This window comes from Caenorhabditis elegans, chromosome X (assembly GCF_000002985.6).
Source record: "Caenorhabditis elegans chromosome X".
NCBI classification, from domain to species: domain Eukaryota; kingdom Metazoa; phylum Nematoda; class Chromadorea; order Rhabditida; family Rhabditidae; genus Caenorhabditis; species Caenorhabditis elegans.
The window spans coordinates 4570415-4586429 of NC_003284.9; the positions used below are offsets into that span (position 1 = coordinate 4570415).

Below are 16015 nucleotides of genomic sequence, written 5' to 3' on the forward strand. Positions count from 1 at the left end.
CCGACCATCAAATCTTGCCGGGGGGTTTTTTTTTTAATTTCAAGAGAACAAAACGCAAGCACTGCATTAAATCCAGTTTTAGAATCGTGTAGAGACAAATTTCAGATATTGTCTCCAGTTAGTTGTAACTCAAATAATAATTGCAGAGGTTTTATGAAATCTTTTCATGCTGTTGACAGTTGTTCTTTTTGATTTACTAAATTTCTATAAAACGAACGGGTTACTGGCTGTACAATGTTTAGAGAACAAATGAGAAACTATTAAATCCGGTTTTGGTTTCGGTTTTAGTTTTTCTTCTCCGTTTTTTATTGAACATCAGAATAATTTGAAATATATTTAATGAATTCATGGCGCTATAAGTTCAATTTTTACCCGAAAAAAAAAACAAAAAACCAAACGGTCTAGCGGTCCACATTAATCACTAATCGTTCACAATCTAATAAATATTTTTATTCGGTCGACATTTCATACTTGATCGCTTAGTTTAAAGGTCATACGGTTCGAAAAGTGTCATCAAAGTTTGTCCTCTCTAACTCATGTGGTTTTGTCACATTTGAAAACACAATGAATTGGTTGTGATAGAACATCAACAATTCTTATTTGCAAATACGATTAAAAACTTTGGAAATAGGAAAAAAGAAAACAAAGTCGTAACTTGATACTAAAATGTTGCGGTCTACCCAAACAAAACACATCATCTCAAAAATTGTTATAAAAGGCCTCCAAGACAGTTATTATTCTTAAAAATTATAACAATTTCTAGTTGAGTCCCGTTCATCACTCGGCATTTGAAAAGATATACTACTGTCCCATCCGATTCTGTTTCAATTTGTGACAAAAACTGACCGCGAGAACATCATTGATCAAAAAGTTGTGATATCTGTTAACTTTTGTTGCGCAAAAAAAAAGTGTAATAAAAACCGAAAACCAGTAAGTAGTTATCATTCGAAAAGAGAAAAACGAAAAAATAGAGTACTGTAGACAGTCCGCCCACAACTTTTTGATTCTCTTGCACTCATCATTTAGTCCATTCGACGTTGTTCATTTCGAAAAATGACGACGCCGACAAATTTCACAACAGAAATTGACAAGCTTCATGCTGAAATTACCAGACTTGAGACGGGTTTCTATGAGAATGTCAACTCGTTCTTCCTCTGTTCCATGGCTCTCATCATTTTCTGTAAGTTTTAAAATATATTTTTTATATATCCCCAATAATTTTCAGTCATGCAATGCGGGTTCGCATATCTTGAAGCAGGAGCCGTACGTAGTAAGAACACAACAAACATTCTGATAAAAAATCTTCTTGACTCTTGTATTTGCATCATCGGGTATTGGGCTATCGGATGGGCACTAGCATACGGAGATTCAGGAGAGGGTGTCAACCTTTTTGTTGGTCACTCTCAGTTTTTCCTCTCCGGTTTTTCGGATTATCCCCGATTCTTCTTCCAATACGTATTCTCTGCAACTGCCGCTACTATTGTTTCCGGTGCCGTTGCTGAAAGATGCGAATTCATAACCTATGTGACTTACTGCACGGTCATTTCAAGTTGGTTTTTATCATAAATTTCTCATTGATAGCTGTTGTTGACAGTCATAAGTGTTATTTTACAGCATTTATTTATCCGGTTCTCACTCACTGGGGTTGGACAGAGAATGGATGGATGGCAAAAGGTATTACAAGTGGAATTATTGACACCAAATACGACGTATGTTTTTGTTTTCTCCTAAACTGAAAACAAAAACATCAATAAACTGTTATAGGATTTCGCCGGATCTGGACTAGTTCATCTCTGCGGGGGATCCATTTCATTCCTGGCCGCATGGATCATGGGACCCCGAATCGGTAAATTCCCTGATGATGAGGATGACGAATCGGATGAAATTCTTGGTCACTCTGTTCCCGTAAGTGTTGTAAACACATTTACATTTTGGTTTTTTTTTCATTTAGTTTACTGCTTTGGGAGGATTCATTCTGATGTTCGGTTTCCTGGCGTTCAACGGAGGATCGGTGGCTAGTATCTCGCATGCTGGCGACGGTCACACTGTCGCACTTGCCATGATTAACACTATTCTGAGCGGAGCTTTTGCCGCTCTTATCTACCTTGGCGTTCATTACTATCAACACGGAAAATGGACACTTCTTCTAACAATTAATGCCTGCTTGAGTGGAATGGTCGCTGCATGTGCTGGATGTAACAAAATGGAACCATGGGCTTGTATTTGGGTTGGACTTGGAGCCGGACTCATCTACCTTGCGTTCTCAAAACTTATGATAAGGTATTTCTTTAAAAGTCAGGAAGTCAAACAATAAATATTTTAGGCTGAAAATCGACGATCCTCTTGACGCTTTCGCCGTGCACGCTGGTGGTGGCTTCTGGGGATTAATGTCATCGTCAATTATTTCTCACGGAGGAGTTGCGTACGCTTTGGCTGATGCAGTTTCTGGTGCAAAAAATTCGGGTGATCATCTCACACAAGCTTTCGCGGTATATTAATTAATTGGTAGAAGCAGTGATAATCGTATTGTTTAGCAACTTGGATGGCAAATGATCTGCGCGCTGGCAATCATAGCTTGGTCACTTGGAGTCATGTTACCAATATTCTGGATTCTCAAAAAAGTAAGTGGCTGTGTAGTTTCATTTGATGGTCAACTATTCACGTGATATAGAAAAAAGATTTTTACGTGAAAAGGGAAAGGGCTATCAAACAATAACCTTAGAATACACAAAAAACAACACAAGATTCTAGTTGTAACAAAATTTGATAAGGGTTGAATAGCTCAGTCTGTATTGGTAGCCGTTAGCGATTCAGATGCCACGAGTTACAGTCCTAACTAGGTTCACCCAGATTTATTCGGAAGTGTGGTATTCCACGTTTGAATTAAAGCCTAGTGGAAGCACTACCATCAAACGTACCTGACTCTCTACTCCGCAACGCATAACGCTTGAGGATCGGATTGTCTTTTAAGCAACCCTAAAACAAAATTAAATTATATAATTTAAACTATTATAGACTGGAAAGCTTCGCGTCTCAGAAGAAGTGGAGATCAATGGGCTGGATGTATTTAAGCATGGAGAGATGGCATACCCACTCCGAGCATATGGTCATGGATGGCACGACTTTGAACGGGCGAATAAGATCCAAGCATTTAGCGCAAAAATTACAGTAGGAGAGGGAAAAAATACGAGGATCATGAAGATTCATCCTGAAAGTATGTTGATTTGAACTATAAATCCAAAAACCAATAACGTTTTTAGTGTCCATTGAACAATTGGCGTCAGTGTACGATAGAAGTGGAAACATCATACCTATGCCCAAAAAGTCCAGGACACTGTTCACAAATTCAGCTGAGCGAAAAATGTCGCAAATGATGTATGATGAGAATAAAATGTGAAATTAATTTCAAATGTTCAAATATACTTTATTTTTCTCCAAATTTTCTCGTTTTCTTCTTCATTTTCTCATTTCCTCATCACTTCAATGAAGTTTTTATGCTCTTTGCCGTCGAATTAGTTGTCACCCATGTCAGCCCAATAACCACCAACCCCTCTTATATTGTGCGGTTTACTGCGCGGGGCTCACCCAATATCTAATCGCTGTCTCAACTAATTACAGCGTTTCGATCACCGCCTCCGCCTCTCGTTCACCGTCATCATTTTCACCCGAAAATTGGCGCCTTGACGGAATGGCAAAATGGTGGAAGAAGCAGGATGTGAGTTGGCAAAACGGACGGAAAGGAGAATGAAGAAGGCGAGCTTTTGTTGGGTGGGTGCGCAAGAAGCCGTGGGCTTTTGTTTATTCCCCGGGGGACATGTGAAGCACACACACACACACACGAATACATGCGACGAATACAAAATGTGATTTTTGAGTTTTGTTATCGCAGTTTACTATACAACCATTGAATTTGTAAGTGTACGCGCAAGGTCACTATCCCGAATCTCGGCTTCGGGGCTCTTTTTCCATTGTTTTTTCCAGCATTATGCTCCGAATCTGAATCTCAATTCAATTTTCAGACGTTTGTTTTCGCTTGTCCATTTCAAGTTTTCAGCTGGTGTACAAATTATAGCTGTACACCCATTTTATTTAACACAAAGCACAACGAAAAAATAAGATGACGACGACCAAATCGTCTTCAAATTTCCGGCGAATTGTTTCTCAATTTCCGCCGTCTAAATTTGTGAGAAAAAAAAATGCGCGCCACATGAAGCGCCCACTTCCAATACCCCAGTACCCCGTGCCATCGAAAACCAATCATATCAAATTTCGAAATTTAATGCCCTCCTAGAAAGGAAATTCTCACTTCAGGTTGTTTTCTCAAAGTGCCTCATTTTTTCCTTTTCACTTCGTTGGATATTGTGTCTATCCTATTTTTCCCCTCATCTCTGTACACCGGCAAAAAAATGGAAAAAAGGAAAAAAGGTCTCGAAGAAAACTTACTTACCCCCAGCCAATTGTAGTTATTCAACACACTACATAAACTTCTTTCTTTTTTCCTTTTTCTATTTTTTCTTCTCTTCCCATCCTTCTCTCTACATTTCGTTTTTTTTCTTTCCAAAAGCAGACTTTCTTTCGAAAAATTTGCTCCGCCTACCTCCCCAAATTGCCGTTGTCCTTGTCTTCGTCTTATTCGAGTAGCTACAAACGAGCGTTAATAAAGCCCAAAGCAGGATGCGATTGAAACATTGTGCTATTGTTCTGAAGAGCAGCCGAAAAGTGCACTTGGCTTGAAATCAGATTGGCACAAGATGCATGAAAGAAGAAAACGAGAGGAAAGAATCAAATTCTCACTTCTCTCTTAGTGTCCCCTCTCTTCCCGACAAATAGGTTTGGTTCTTCAGTTTTCGAGGAAAAACGGCGACATTTCCTAATGCGGCTTGTCGTCGGGGCTTCGTCGTAAACCTGCCACAGCTCAACTTGACTTCTCAAATTTCTTATACGTATCATCATATTCCATTGCAATTTGCATTCTCATTCTACCATGACAAGTCGCCGCGCGCTATTCATATCTGTTTGCTCACCGTCCATTCTCTATTTCTTTGCATCTCCTAGTCACTTTTCCGTCTTGTTCGACATAAATTGTACTACAATTTTTGTTTAAATTTTTCTGATTTTGTTAATTTTAAAACGTCAAGAAAATTAACTATTGGGAAAAGCTTGTTATTTTCTCACAGGCTAGAAAGTTTAAATTTAGTGCATACTTTGCATGTTTAAAAATAAATAAAAATAATAAATTCTGGTTTCTCTATGCCATTTACTATTAGAAACATTACAAATGTTATTTTCTAGACTGAATCAACAAAAAGGGAACGTGTTCCTTTAAACTGACATGACAAATTTTTCTGCAAAATTACTAATCTTATTTGAAAACTATTAATTTTTGGTTTGCAATTGTCTAAATGAGTTTTCAGACAAATTTTGTTAACCAACCTGAATTCTGCCAAGTAAAACGGATTGATGACAAAAATTGAATATATTTGTGGTCTCTTTTAAAGGTACGGCCATGAGAAAAATGATCAAACTCCATTCTTATGGTAGACTTGTTATTTATTATTATAACACCTTTCACAAAAAAAATAAATTAATTTTAATTTTGAGTTAAATGTGGTAAAAACAGAATGTCTTTTTGAACCCCTACAAATATGTTTGAATAGTTTGAACATAATTAAAACATGAAAATTTTCACCGGCTTTTTGATTCACAATAAACAAATTTCCAAAATTTTTTGAACAGTTCTTCAATGATATTAGATAGTTTCATCACCATAGAAATGGGTTATAGTTATTCCCCCACTAGCCACACTCCACGTAGTATTAATTTGATTCTTAATCGGTGAATAGCTTTTTCTTAAAACGCAGAAACAAATTCTCGAAATCCATTTTAATACACTCTAAAACATTGCAAAATGCGTTGCCATGCCATAGGAGGTAGTGGTCTTTCCGCGCGTGCTCGACATCGTTGATTCACAAGCTTTTCCGCATGCACAACATGTCGCTTATTTTTGGCCAGGGTGTTGGTGCCAATCAATAATATGCATGTGTTGACGCGTCTGTTGGATGCGCGAGAGCCTTGTGTGTGTGTGGTCGGTGTGTGACGAGCGGCGGCCACCCTCGCTTTCCTCTCCCCCCATCCCATCGCGACCTCCTCTTTTGTGCATAACCCTATTTCTGCATATTTCACCTCCTCCCCCCCCCCCCCCACTTCTTTGTCTATATTTTATATATCTTTCTTCTCTTTCCACTTTCTATGTAAAGCTTGACATATTTTTATTAGAAACAGACATTTATTTATCATTAAATAACCCTGAAATGTGCATCATTGAGGTTACCTTCACTATTTGTAAATTACAACTTTTTGTTGACTGTGGGCAGTTTTGATCTAATTACAGCTTCGTTTAAGCTTGATTGTTATTAATAATAATTTTTTCTTCTCACAATTATTATTACCTACCCTTTTCCTTAGATAGCAGGTCACATTTTTCCCTTGCACTAATGAAGAAGCAAGCTGCTAGAGACACACTGAAAATTCCGCTTATTAGAATGCTCCACACTTTATGTGAATCTTGTTTCTGTTTCTTGTTTCTGTGTTGAGTTTCTGTGTTTATTTTTTGATGAAAAACAAAACAAAAACAATTTACGAAAAGATGCATGAAACGCAAATGCTTGTTGAGAATCGGAAATGTTACTTCAGCACAAAAACACTTAGAGAGAGGTTCTTCAAATAGAATGTGGTTCCCTCTGAGTGCTCGTTTTTTTTGGTTTTGAGTAAGCATACAATATTTATTTCTATTTCTATAATTTTAAAAGTTAGTGTCATAAAAATTGCAGAAGCATCAATTTTTGCTAGTTCGTGTTCTTCAGATGATTTCATTATTTTTTCAATAGAAAAATATTCACATTGACAAAACGTTTATTCGTTAAATGTTTATCCGTATCACCGTAGGTATTTTAGTATAAACACAATTTTAATAGTCTAACATGCTAAATTAACCTTCTTCAAATTTTTTTGTTTGTTTGAAAACTTCAGTCACTGTTTGGTAAATTGCCAAATATTCCAAAAATTTCAACTGTTTCAAAAATTTCAAAAACTGCAGCAGAATTGAATTCCTAAAATTAAAATAACAAACAATTAAAATAAAACAAATCGTATAAAAATGTTTATTTTAGCTGACTTCCAAAATTATGAAATTATATAAATCACTTTTTCACCTAAAATTTAAAACAGTTCAAAACATTTTTTCAACTTTTACTACAATAATCGGTCATTTTAGCTTCATATAAATTATTTTACTGACGATGCTCTGAATGTTCAAGAATGAAATAAAAACTCAAAAATTTTGATATACACATTTTTATTTTTAGAACTTTTGAAAACTAGAATATTACAGTCATAAAGTTATTTTAATTTCAAAAAAAAAACAGCGAAACTAAACGCCGTTTCGAGCCAATGATAATATAAACATTATTTTAGAGATTGTATGAGCTCATTCAAGTAATTAGTGCAGGAAAAGTTTGATCGTTTGGAGTTTTTCTCCAAACATCACATGACCTGTGTAGTTATAGTACATTAAGCGTATTTTCATTGCAACCCTCCATTTTCTCCCTCAACACTTTAATTTTCTTAAAAACTAATTCGAGACTTTGCATAGAAACGCCTTGATTTGGTCTTTCAACATCACACATTCCTACGTGAGGCTTCTTTCCCCGCCTCCCCCTTCAACCAACTCGAATTTCAAATTTCCATTTCCACCACCTGCTCATAAATTTTTGAAAACCCGCCGCCGCTTTTCGTCTCCTCTCTTCATCGTTTCCACTTTGCGCAACTTCTAGACATGGAAGAAAACCGACAATCGAGAAAACCGCAAATTGTCGTGAGTTTCAGAAAAAAAAGAGGAATAAGTTGGAGCTTTTGTTGCTATATAGTTCTTAGGCTTCTTAACAGGCTTTAATTGACAGAAATAAAAAATTGCTGGAAAATATGCCAAACATGATGCAACGTATGGGGACATTTTTACGACTAATACTTTTTAAGGCCTATAAATACATAAGTTTCCAAAAACAATTTTAAATTCTGAAATTTGGCTCCTTAACTAATTGTATTGGCGAAACGTTTTTCACCACTGGTATTTTTGACCTCAGAACAAGTTACGTATTTAAAAAACCTATTTGTATAAAATCAATGCACATTTCTACCGAATCAGCTCACTGAAGAATAATTTTTGGAGCGATTTTTTTTTGGAAAAAAAAAATTTCAGTTTTTTTTACATTTTCAGCCATCTTGGTAAATCACCAAATTTTTTAAAATTGTGAAATTAAAATACATTTTTGAGCAATTTCGCAGGTTTATAGCCTTATAGTATTTAATTGTTAGCAGTTGAAACATAAATAAAACAAATTCATATAATAGAAAAACGTTTTTGGTCTCCTTTCAAAATCACGCTTTTTGCAAAAGGGCACTAAATTTCGGCGAAATTTTATCTGTTTTAAAACTTCTTTTTTGTATTTTCCTACCCATTTTGAATGTTTTTGAGCAATTTCTTTAATTTCCTGTTATCAAACAACACATAGTCCTAGTTTTGTTGTTGTGATGACTCGTCGCTTTTCTTATCAGTACTACATTAGAAGAATATTAACTCACAACGCCTAACAGGTCAACTGTATTATTAGTTGCTCTCTTTAAATCAGTTTTGTGAGCGTTGTTGCTTTTGCGTTCATTTTCTCTATATACATACACAACTTGTTTTCTTTTCTATGCATTCTGCCTATTTTTCCTTTTCCTGTCTCTTCTTGTGGTTCTCGTAAGCTGTGTTTTGTTTCGAAATGTTCGGCTGTGTGCCCCCAATTCTGGTGTTGTTGTTGTGCTCATTTTTGACATTTCGCATCAACCCAAAAAAGGGAAAAACGAAAAAAAAAAAAAAAAAAACGAAATCCACTTCATTGCGTATCGGCTTTTTTCCTTGTGGTTGTGGAATCCTTCTATTTGTTTTTTTTTCTGTTAGAGGAAATCTAAAATCACGCTTTCTGTTTTTGTTGAATACTAATTGTTAATTTTTAAAATGTAGAAAAAGTATATAATTTCTAAATTTCCAGCTTTGGTTGGAAGGACGATTCGAAAATATGATGAATGGACGGGCCGTAAGGTCCGTTCTCATACGAAATAATCGTCAAGAAAATGGTTCTGTGGATCATGTAAGTCATATAATTTTACATTACTAATTTTCGTAATATTTATTTTCAGGTCCCTCGGTCGATTCAATTCGATGAAAGTTCTGACGAATACAGATGTCTGTGCAATTGCTTCCATGTTAAAACGGGTGCCTTCATAATTGGTTGCGTTCACGTTCTTATGATTCTATTCTTCCTGATTCACAGTTTATTCGTCTACTTCCAACATGATGGACGGTTACAGCAGGTAATATATTTCTGCATAACGTCGTTAACATATTCATTGTTTTCAGGCTCGTGGTGTCAAGGAAAACTACGTCTTTGGTTCTTTTCTTGCGGAAATGATCGGACTCGGTCTGGGTATTTTCGCGGTTTTCCTACTTTTTGTCGCTTTGTCCCGAAATTCGGCTCTGCTCGTCGTACCACATCTTGTTATGCAGGTACTAGTCTTTTTTCCATATGTTTTTACTGAAGGGAGAATGGAAAAACTGAGGCAGTCCCTCAAAATCTAATTTGCAGTGGAAAGAATACAGTTCAAAACGAAATTTGTATCGGTTTTAATTTTAGGTCATCGCAATTCTATGCTTCATCGTCGTATTAGTATGTGGAACAATAGCATTGTGCACTGATTCAGCAGTTTTCTACCGATTAATCAATGCAGCGCCTTTTATGGAACACCCGAATAACAACACAGTGGCTCTTGATACTGGTTTGTTTTATAGAAGTTTTTCCCAACATTTAGCGTACCACTAAATACATAAGTATTAGTATATAACTATATATATATATATATATATATAACTAGTATATAAGTATATAACTACACAAGTATTTAAAAATGCCAAGAAACACAAAAAACTTAACGCACAACAAACCAAAAAAAAAAATGAATTTTTGCATTTTCCTGTATAGACTAAAAAAATAGTTGACCAACATTCCGCAAAAATGGTAGTTAATTTTGTAGAGTTGCCAAAAGTAGTTACCGCCCTACAAAAAATAGGATCAAGTATAAGAATATCCCCTGTAGAAAAGTTTCAAACCCCCCCCCCCATCCAAATGATGGGCAAATTCCTTTTTTAATTTTGGGGATGTTATATTTGCTGATATTATTGTTTGCAAAAACACAAAAAAATTTCAAAAATTCAAAACTCGAAAAATTGCTAAAACAGCTTGGCTAATACCTTGACGTGTTCTGCGCTAAATTTTTTTTTTGATCTGTAGACAATCATGATATAATAATGACGATAAGTATTAATTCAAAAATCACAAGTCAGAAAATTTCCACAACAAAACGTGTTTGTAGCTTTCTTTTGACTAATTAAGGCGCTTAAAGCGGTCATAAAAATAATAATTGCAGTCCTTTGGATATCTGAATAACTTTCCCGTAAAACTAGAAAATGTTTTGATAAATTCCTATTTCAGGAACCATGGTGCGGATCTACTCATTGATGATCGTTTATGCAGTATCGCTTGCACTAGAATTCTGGTTCATCGTTGTCATTTACAATTGCAACAGATACCTAGATGAACGTAGTGATTATATGAAATACTGTCTAGCATTTAGCACGCCGATGAAGACCCTCTCTGCTAGATAGAATCGTTTGTTCTAGATCCTAATTTTGTCATTCCTATGTAATTTCGTTCGTTTAGTCTTCACAATTATTCTTGCCTGTGTAATCTCTGCTAGAGCTATTATCGTCTTATTATTCCACGTACGGTTTAATTAAGTCAGTTACGCTAAACAATAATTCAATCTACATATATTTAATGTTCTTTGCTTCAAAAAAAAACATTTTTAATCTTTGATTTTGAAAGTGTGTCATTTTCACCCAAGGTTTTACTGAGCATTTATTTTTTTTTACTTCACCACTTTACCTCTATCTTTGACTACTTTCACTTGCTCAGCTTCTTCTCGAACCTGTTCTTTCACTTTTCAACACAATTGAATTTTATCTACTCTTTCTGAGGTTGTGACAATGTACATAGACTATTCTTTTCCGATCTTTTTATTTCAACTTTTTTTTTATCATAACACAAAATAATCATGCTTTTAAAATAATAATTGTTCAGATCATTAAAATCCGATTAACATTGATTAGTAATATTGTCGAGATCATTTGGTACAATAAAATTAAGTAAAAACAAAGTGTACTTCGTGGGAAAAACGTTAGTGATGAAAATATTTGGGAAAATCTCAAGCGCCACCTAAGTACCACGGCTTCCATTTTACAGTTGTTGCTGGTAATATTGGATACTGAACGATCGGCTGCGTGGTTGTCATCATGGTGCTTTTGGCGTGGGTTGTAGAAGGTCGATATGTTATTTTTACAGGTTGTGGCGGAATCATTGTGGTTTTCGGCGCAATTGTCACTATTTCAGGTTGATAGACAGCTGAAAGTAGAGATGAAGCACAATTGGATTAATAGAAGCCTACCTTGAGATGTGGCATATATATTCGACATTGGAGTTGCGACTGCTGGTGTATTATAGCTTTGTGTTTCGGCAAATATTTCCTTGTCGTAACTGTTTTCCAGAAGAGCAGTGAGCTGGGATGGAAGATTCGGCGGAATCAAACTTTTCAGAATGTCGATTACCTGAAATTAACATGTGCCAACTATTTTTAGCTGTTATGTGGCCTCTGATCATCATTTTTTAGAATTCTTGCGCAGAATTCCGCAAAATACAGTGTTTTTGAGTACTGTAACATGATGCTAGCGTACTTTTGAGGCTACAGTAACCGAAAATTGTACAACTATTCAATTTATGACTAATATTTTCCCTTTCAGATAAAAAAGTCAATTTTGAAGTTTTTTGCTTAAAATTTGGTGTATCTGAGTATTTGGTGTATCTGAGTAGTGTAATTCGTTATTCGCGAAATTTTCGAGTTTCAGTAACCAAAAACAGTCAAGTCAAATTTTTCACTAAAACTCTTTCTTTTTTTTAATTGTTCAAGTGAACGTTTTTCAATTAAATTTTCGGAACTGAAATCCGCGAAAGTAAAGATTTTTATTGAAACAATTGTTTTTAGCGAAAGTTATAAATTTTGAAGTTATATCATAAAGACTCAACCAACAAATCAAGAAAAAGAAATTCTAAATACCAAGCTGAATTTTAGATTTTCTGTAAAAAAAAATGAGCACCATATCATTTCGGAATTTTTTCTCACTGGACAAGCTTCTGGGTCAACTTATTGCCGTTAGAAACAATTTGAATCTGATGATAGAACAGGCGATTTGGTAGAAAAATATTCAACTGACAAGTATAGTGATTGAATTGTTTTCTATATTTTCGATAATATATCGAACTTATAAAGTTTCTGCTAAATTTTGAGTTGCCCGAAAGTTGATAAATACCTTATGTCTTCGTGGTGTTGCTCCGTATTCAGTTGTTGTAAACAGTGGATGTTGAGTTGTAAAGACGAATTCACCTGCAACAATAAATGCACTTTGAGCACAACTCTATTGTCACTCTTACCCGATGAAGTTTTTTGTCTCCAGTGTTCTTTGTTGTATTGCACTTTCTGACCATAGTCACCCTTATTCCAAATGTTCGACTTTTCTTGCAATTCAACTTGATTCGGATAAAGCTGGGCAGCATTATTGTTGGTCAAGTTTGCCGCAAAAGTTGGTCTTTGCGGACGCAGGTAAACATTTGTCTGCTCAGGTAGGGCAATATAAATGTTATCTGCTGTTGAGGGAGTTGCTGGAGATGTCAAGACCATTGGGTGTTCTTGGATTTCTGTTTTTGACTTTTGAATCTTAAAATAAATATTATCAATTATGAATGAATCTAGGTTTTTAGTAGAAAAATACAAACCGGTTTTCTATATTGTGTCTTAATTTTCTTCTCCTTCAAATTTGAGATCTTCGGTCTTACGGTGGCAATTGTTTCTAAAATCTACTTTCATTTGAAAATTTCAAAAATACAACTAGTTACCGTTTGATGGAGTACATACAACTGGATAAGTCGGCTCAAAAACTGTAGTTTGAAGCTCCTGGAAGAGACTTGCTGCTTCTGCCCCACATTTTTCTAAAATTCAATAGCCTAATTTAATCAATCTATAAAATAAAAATTACGGTCAATATCTTTCATTGTACAAGTATTTTGTTCAGATATCCATGTACGCATCATGCAGATGAGACCACGAGAATTGCACTCTTTTCTGAAATATGTTTAACTCAAGGAAAATTAATTTTGTTAGCGATTTAAAAAAAAATATAGACACCTTTAGGTTGAGTTGTTTCATGCGTAAGTCAGTTGTTTAAAATGATGTTGACAAAATTGGTATTTGTGTATTATACCTGGCCCAAAAATGTTTTCCAATATGATTCCTTTTAAATTCTTTGGAAAATGATAATTTAATCTAATCGTAAAATTGGGTTTTGCATTTTTGGTTTTACATAAAAAAGCATTAATCCTAAGCATACTACATATAAACAAAATGGCCACTTAAAATTTTCAAAATGGTAAGTATTTTTGGGCCAGGTATACTACACAAGTACCGAAAAATCGGAGAACTAGGAAACAATTACTATGCAGCTAAAAGGTGACCGGAAACTTAAAAGATACGAAGAGTTGTTACGTTCTACTCTACCACATTGATAAAAATGTATGATTGGACACCAGAAAAGTCGATACCATACTAGGCTGGGGTTTTTCTCAGCTAACTCAGACTTTTTTAAAAAAGAAAACTCTTAGAATTTGAATTTTGCTGTTGTTTTTGCAGAAACAGATACAGAGCAGAAAAAATATTTAAAAATCCCTCAAATGATAGATCGAGTATACTGATCACCACACAGGTCACAAGGATCAGCACTGTTGTTGACTGATGTGTTGAAAAGTTAAAACCTTACTTGCATGATATAACCTGTTTTCCATATTCATTATCATCCAATTGGCATCCTGTGCTCGCTGGTAGAGAAAGGACTCCGGATATACATTTTTGATGCTCAATGACCAAGCTGAAAAAGTGTAGCTGATGTTATGAGGTTTTCTCCATTCATTCGAAATCCCTTTCCCTGATCTTTACCTAATGGACACCAATTGAAAATTGCGGAAGACATTTTGCACATTATTAAGCAAACACGTTTCGAATACCGTGTGCTTATTTGAGCTGACACCTCTCAAGTGCTTGCGTTCGCACCTATATCTACTGTTTTCATAATGGAACTTCCTCACCGATGAACAGAAGAACACATGGCTGATAAGCCAAGTGCTAATTTTGTAGAACATGTGAGGAGGAGAACAAGACGCGAAAAACCGTTGAGCAAACGTTGCCGAACGCGAATTTTGTTCGTAATTCGCGGGTCACGTAAATGCTTGGACAATAAAAATAGAAAGAAACAAACATTGATGAAAATGTGGTTTCAATGCACAACGGCCAATTGAAAGAGTAAGGATTTGGGTCAGTTTCTCGGAGAAGGTATTGTTTTGGTACAAGCTCCGTGCACAGTTTGCACGAACAACAATGACTACATTCATAATGTGTGGGTTGTGAGTAAAAATCAAAATTAAAACTTACTTCTGTCTCTTCAAACTGAACGGAGAACATAGATACATGATAGTTTTAGATACTTCGTTCAAAATTCTTTTCTGTTTATCATCTCCACACTCTCGAATTTTCTCTTGGAAACATGGAAGAGTAGATGAATATACTCTGAAACATAAAATTCTCTTGTCTTTTTGATCTCTGGATCTGGAACTCACTTGCAAGTGTGCAGAAGTCTTGCTTCCGTGCCAATGTTGAATATCAGACTCAAAATGTTTTTCTCGATTGGAACTCTTTGAGCTTTCAGCCGGAGCATGCAACCAAGAAATGAGTGATCTGGACATCTTGCGAAGACCTTACTGGATTCTGAACATGACTATTTAAAATTAATATTTATGTACAGTAACCTACCGCTCATAAAAAGTAAAATGAGTATAAGCCTCATTTTGGTTGGAAAATCGTATGATCGGGGAAAAAAGTGCAGAGGGACTGAGATTAAGATAGACTTGAAAGTTTTTGACACAGATAAATAAATCAAATAAGAAGTTCAGCCCGCCCTATCTGTATCTACCGAACGTGCTCAACTTGGCTGGACTGACACTTTCCAAATAAGCGCCCGCCCGCCCTCGTTCTCACAAAGGTTGTTGTGCTCTCTGCGTCCGCCCTTTTTCGTGCGCATTTTTGGTAACGATACAATGCAAACTTTTCCATCAACATCCATCATCTCATCACATGTCTCATCCGCACTGCCCACCGTTGATCCACTTAGGATTTGATATAGAACTTTAGGGGTGATGAGACCGAAAAAATGTTCGGGCGCTATGTTCAAGTTTGGGAAGTTGAAATGTTTGACCTGTTCAAATAAAGCGATTGGAGGATACAGTTGTTGATCAGTTTGGAGATCTATTTTTGAATTTGATTAAAGAATCGAAAGATAGCAAGATCTATGTTGAAGGACCACTCAAACTTTAAAATTTGAATCGTAACCATATTTTGATAAGAACAAAGAGAAAAAGATTCAAACTTCGAACAAGAGTAATTGAAAACACGTTGATATTTAATTTTGGACACCGTTCCAAACGACAAAATGTAAATACATCTCAATTGCAAATGGGGTAATCGTCCCGTATAACATCCACTCCTCCGGTGCTATCGAAATCGTGCTGCTCGCATCTGAAACAGCGGAGTGGTATGTAGTTCTATTGAAACTTACTAGTCCAAACTCAGCTAATATTAGCCGAATTAGCCATTACCCGACTTTTTTCCCAATTAGCCAAACTAGCCGTTAGCCGAAATTTTTGAAAATCGGCTTAAGCCAAATTAGTCGTTAGCCAAAAAAAACGATTAGCCGCCCATCCCT

General features: G+C 35.6%; 3 protein-coding genes and 5 non-coding genes across 9 annotated transcripts; 4 read left to right on the top strand and 4 right to left on the bottom strand.

Moving 5' to 3' along the window:
- Window positions 1–1022: 1022 nt before the first annotated feature.
- amt-1 (Putative ammonium transporter 1) lies at window positions 1023–3500 on the top strand. The gene is made up of 9 exons (NM_076383.5): window positions 1023–1180; window positions 1226–1549; window positions 1615–1709; window positions 1765–1905; window positions 1952–2280; window positions 2324–2489; window positions 2535–2621; window positions 3016–3214; window positions 3261–3500. The coding sequence occupies exons 1-9, from the start codon at window positions 1054–1056 to the stop codon at window positions 3395–3397; spliced, it is 1605 nt and encodes a 534-aa protein (NP_508784.1). The 5' UTR covers window positions 1023–1053; the 3' UTR covers window positions 3398–3500.
- On the bottom strand, window positions 1427–1647 carry C05E11.15. The gene has a single exon (NR_070912.1). It is a non-coding gene; the product is annotated as an Unclassified non-coding RNA C05E11.15 (non-coding RNA).
- A 31-nt stretch (window positions 3501–3531) lies between the features above and the next one.
- C05E11.16 lies at window positions 3532–3869 on the bottom strand. Its single transcript, NR_070913.1, has one exon. It is a non-coding gene; the product is annotated as an Unclassified non-coding RNA C05E11.16 (non-coding RNA).
- Window positions 3870–5991: 2122 nt separating this feature from the next.
- On the top strand, window positions 5992–6122 carry C05E11.9. The gene has a single exon (NR_070914.1). It is a non-coding gene; the product is annotated as an Unclassified non-coding RNA C05E11.9 (non-coding RNA).
- A 1704-nt stretch (window positions 6123–7826) lies between these two features.
- C05E11.3 (uncharacterized protein) lies at window positions 7827–11313 on the top strand (the record flags this gene model as incomplete). Of its 2 annotated transcripts, NM_001277026.3 has the most annotated exons (6): window positions 7827–7873; window positions 9093–9191; window positions 9241–9414; window positions 9461–9607; window positions 9735–9876; window positions 10590–11313. In NM_001277026.3, the coding sequence occupies 6 exons, from the start codon at window positions 7835–7837 to the stop codon at window positions 10760–10762; spliced, it is 774 nt and encodes a 257-aa protein (NP_001263955.1). In that variant the 3' UTR covers window positions 10763–11313. The 2 variants fall into 2 exon arrangements, with proteins under 2 accessions (NP_001263955.1, NP_508785.2); NM_076384.7 differs by lacking the exon at window positions 7827–7873 and having other exon boundaries at window positions 9120–9191.
- C05E11.7 (DUF19 domain-containing protein) lies at window positions 11157–15265 on the bottom strand. Its single transcript, NM_076385.5, has 11 exons — window positions 15067–15265; window positions 14874–15021; window positions 14689–14823; window positions 14021–14128; window positions 13244–13329; window positions 13104–13196; window positions 12984–13057; window positions 12642–12924; window positions 12521–12594; window positions 11602–11761; window positions 11157–11558 (listed from the first exon to the last, which is right to left on the bottom strand). Exons 1-11 carry the CDS (start codon window positions 15098–15100, stop codon window positions 11362–11364), a joined length of 1392 nt encoding a protein of 463 aa, NP_508786.1. The 5' UTR covers window positions 15101–15265; the 3' UTR covers window positions 11157–11361.
- On the bottom strand, window positions 14315–14432 carry C05E11.18. The gene has a single exon (NR_070915.1). It is a non-coding gene; the product is annotated as an Unclassified non-coding RNA C05E11.18 (non-coding RNA).
- C05E11.13 lies at window positions 14329–14453 on the top strand. The gene has a single exon (NR_070916.1). It is a non-coding gene; the product is annotated as an Unclassified non-coding RNA C05E11.13 (non-coding RNA).
- Window positions 15266–16015: the final 750 nt, after the last annotated feature.

Bases quoted from the DNA above. Each gene is read 5' to 3' on its own strand.
- amt-1 (NM_076383.5), top strand. From the start codon at position 1,054: ATGACGACGCCGACAAATTTCACAACAGAAATTGACAAGCTTCATGCT. The intron at 1,906-1,951 runs GTAAGTGTTGTA...TTTTTCATTTAG, and splicing joins TTCTTGGTCACTCTGTTCCC to TTTACTGCTTTGGGAGGATT. The intron at 2,281-2,323 runs GTATTTCTTTAA...TAAATATTTTAG, and splicing joins TTCTCAAAACTTATGATAAG to GCTGAAAATCGACGATCCTC.
- C05E11.7 (NM_076385.5), bottom strand. From the start codon at position 15,100: ATGAGGCTTATACTCATTTTACTTTTTATGAGCG. The intron at 14,129-14,688 runs GTAAGTTTTAAT...ACACTTTTTCAG, and splicing joins TTCAGTTTGAAGAGACAGAA to CTTGGTCATTGAGCATCAAA. The intron at 12,925-12,983 runs GTTTGTATTTTT...ATTTATTTTAAG, and splicing joins AGACACAATATAGAAAACCG to ATTCAAAAGTCAAAAACAGA.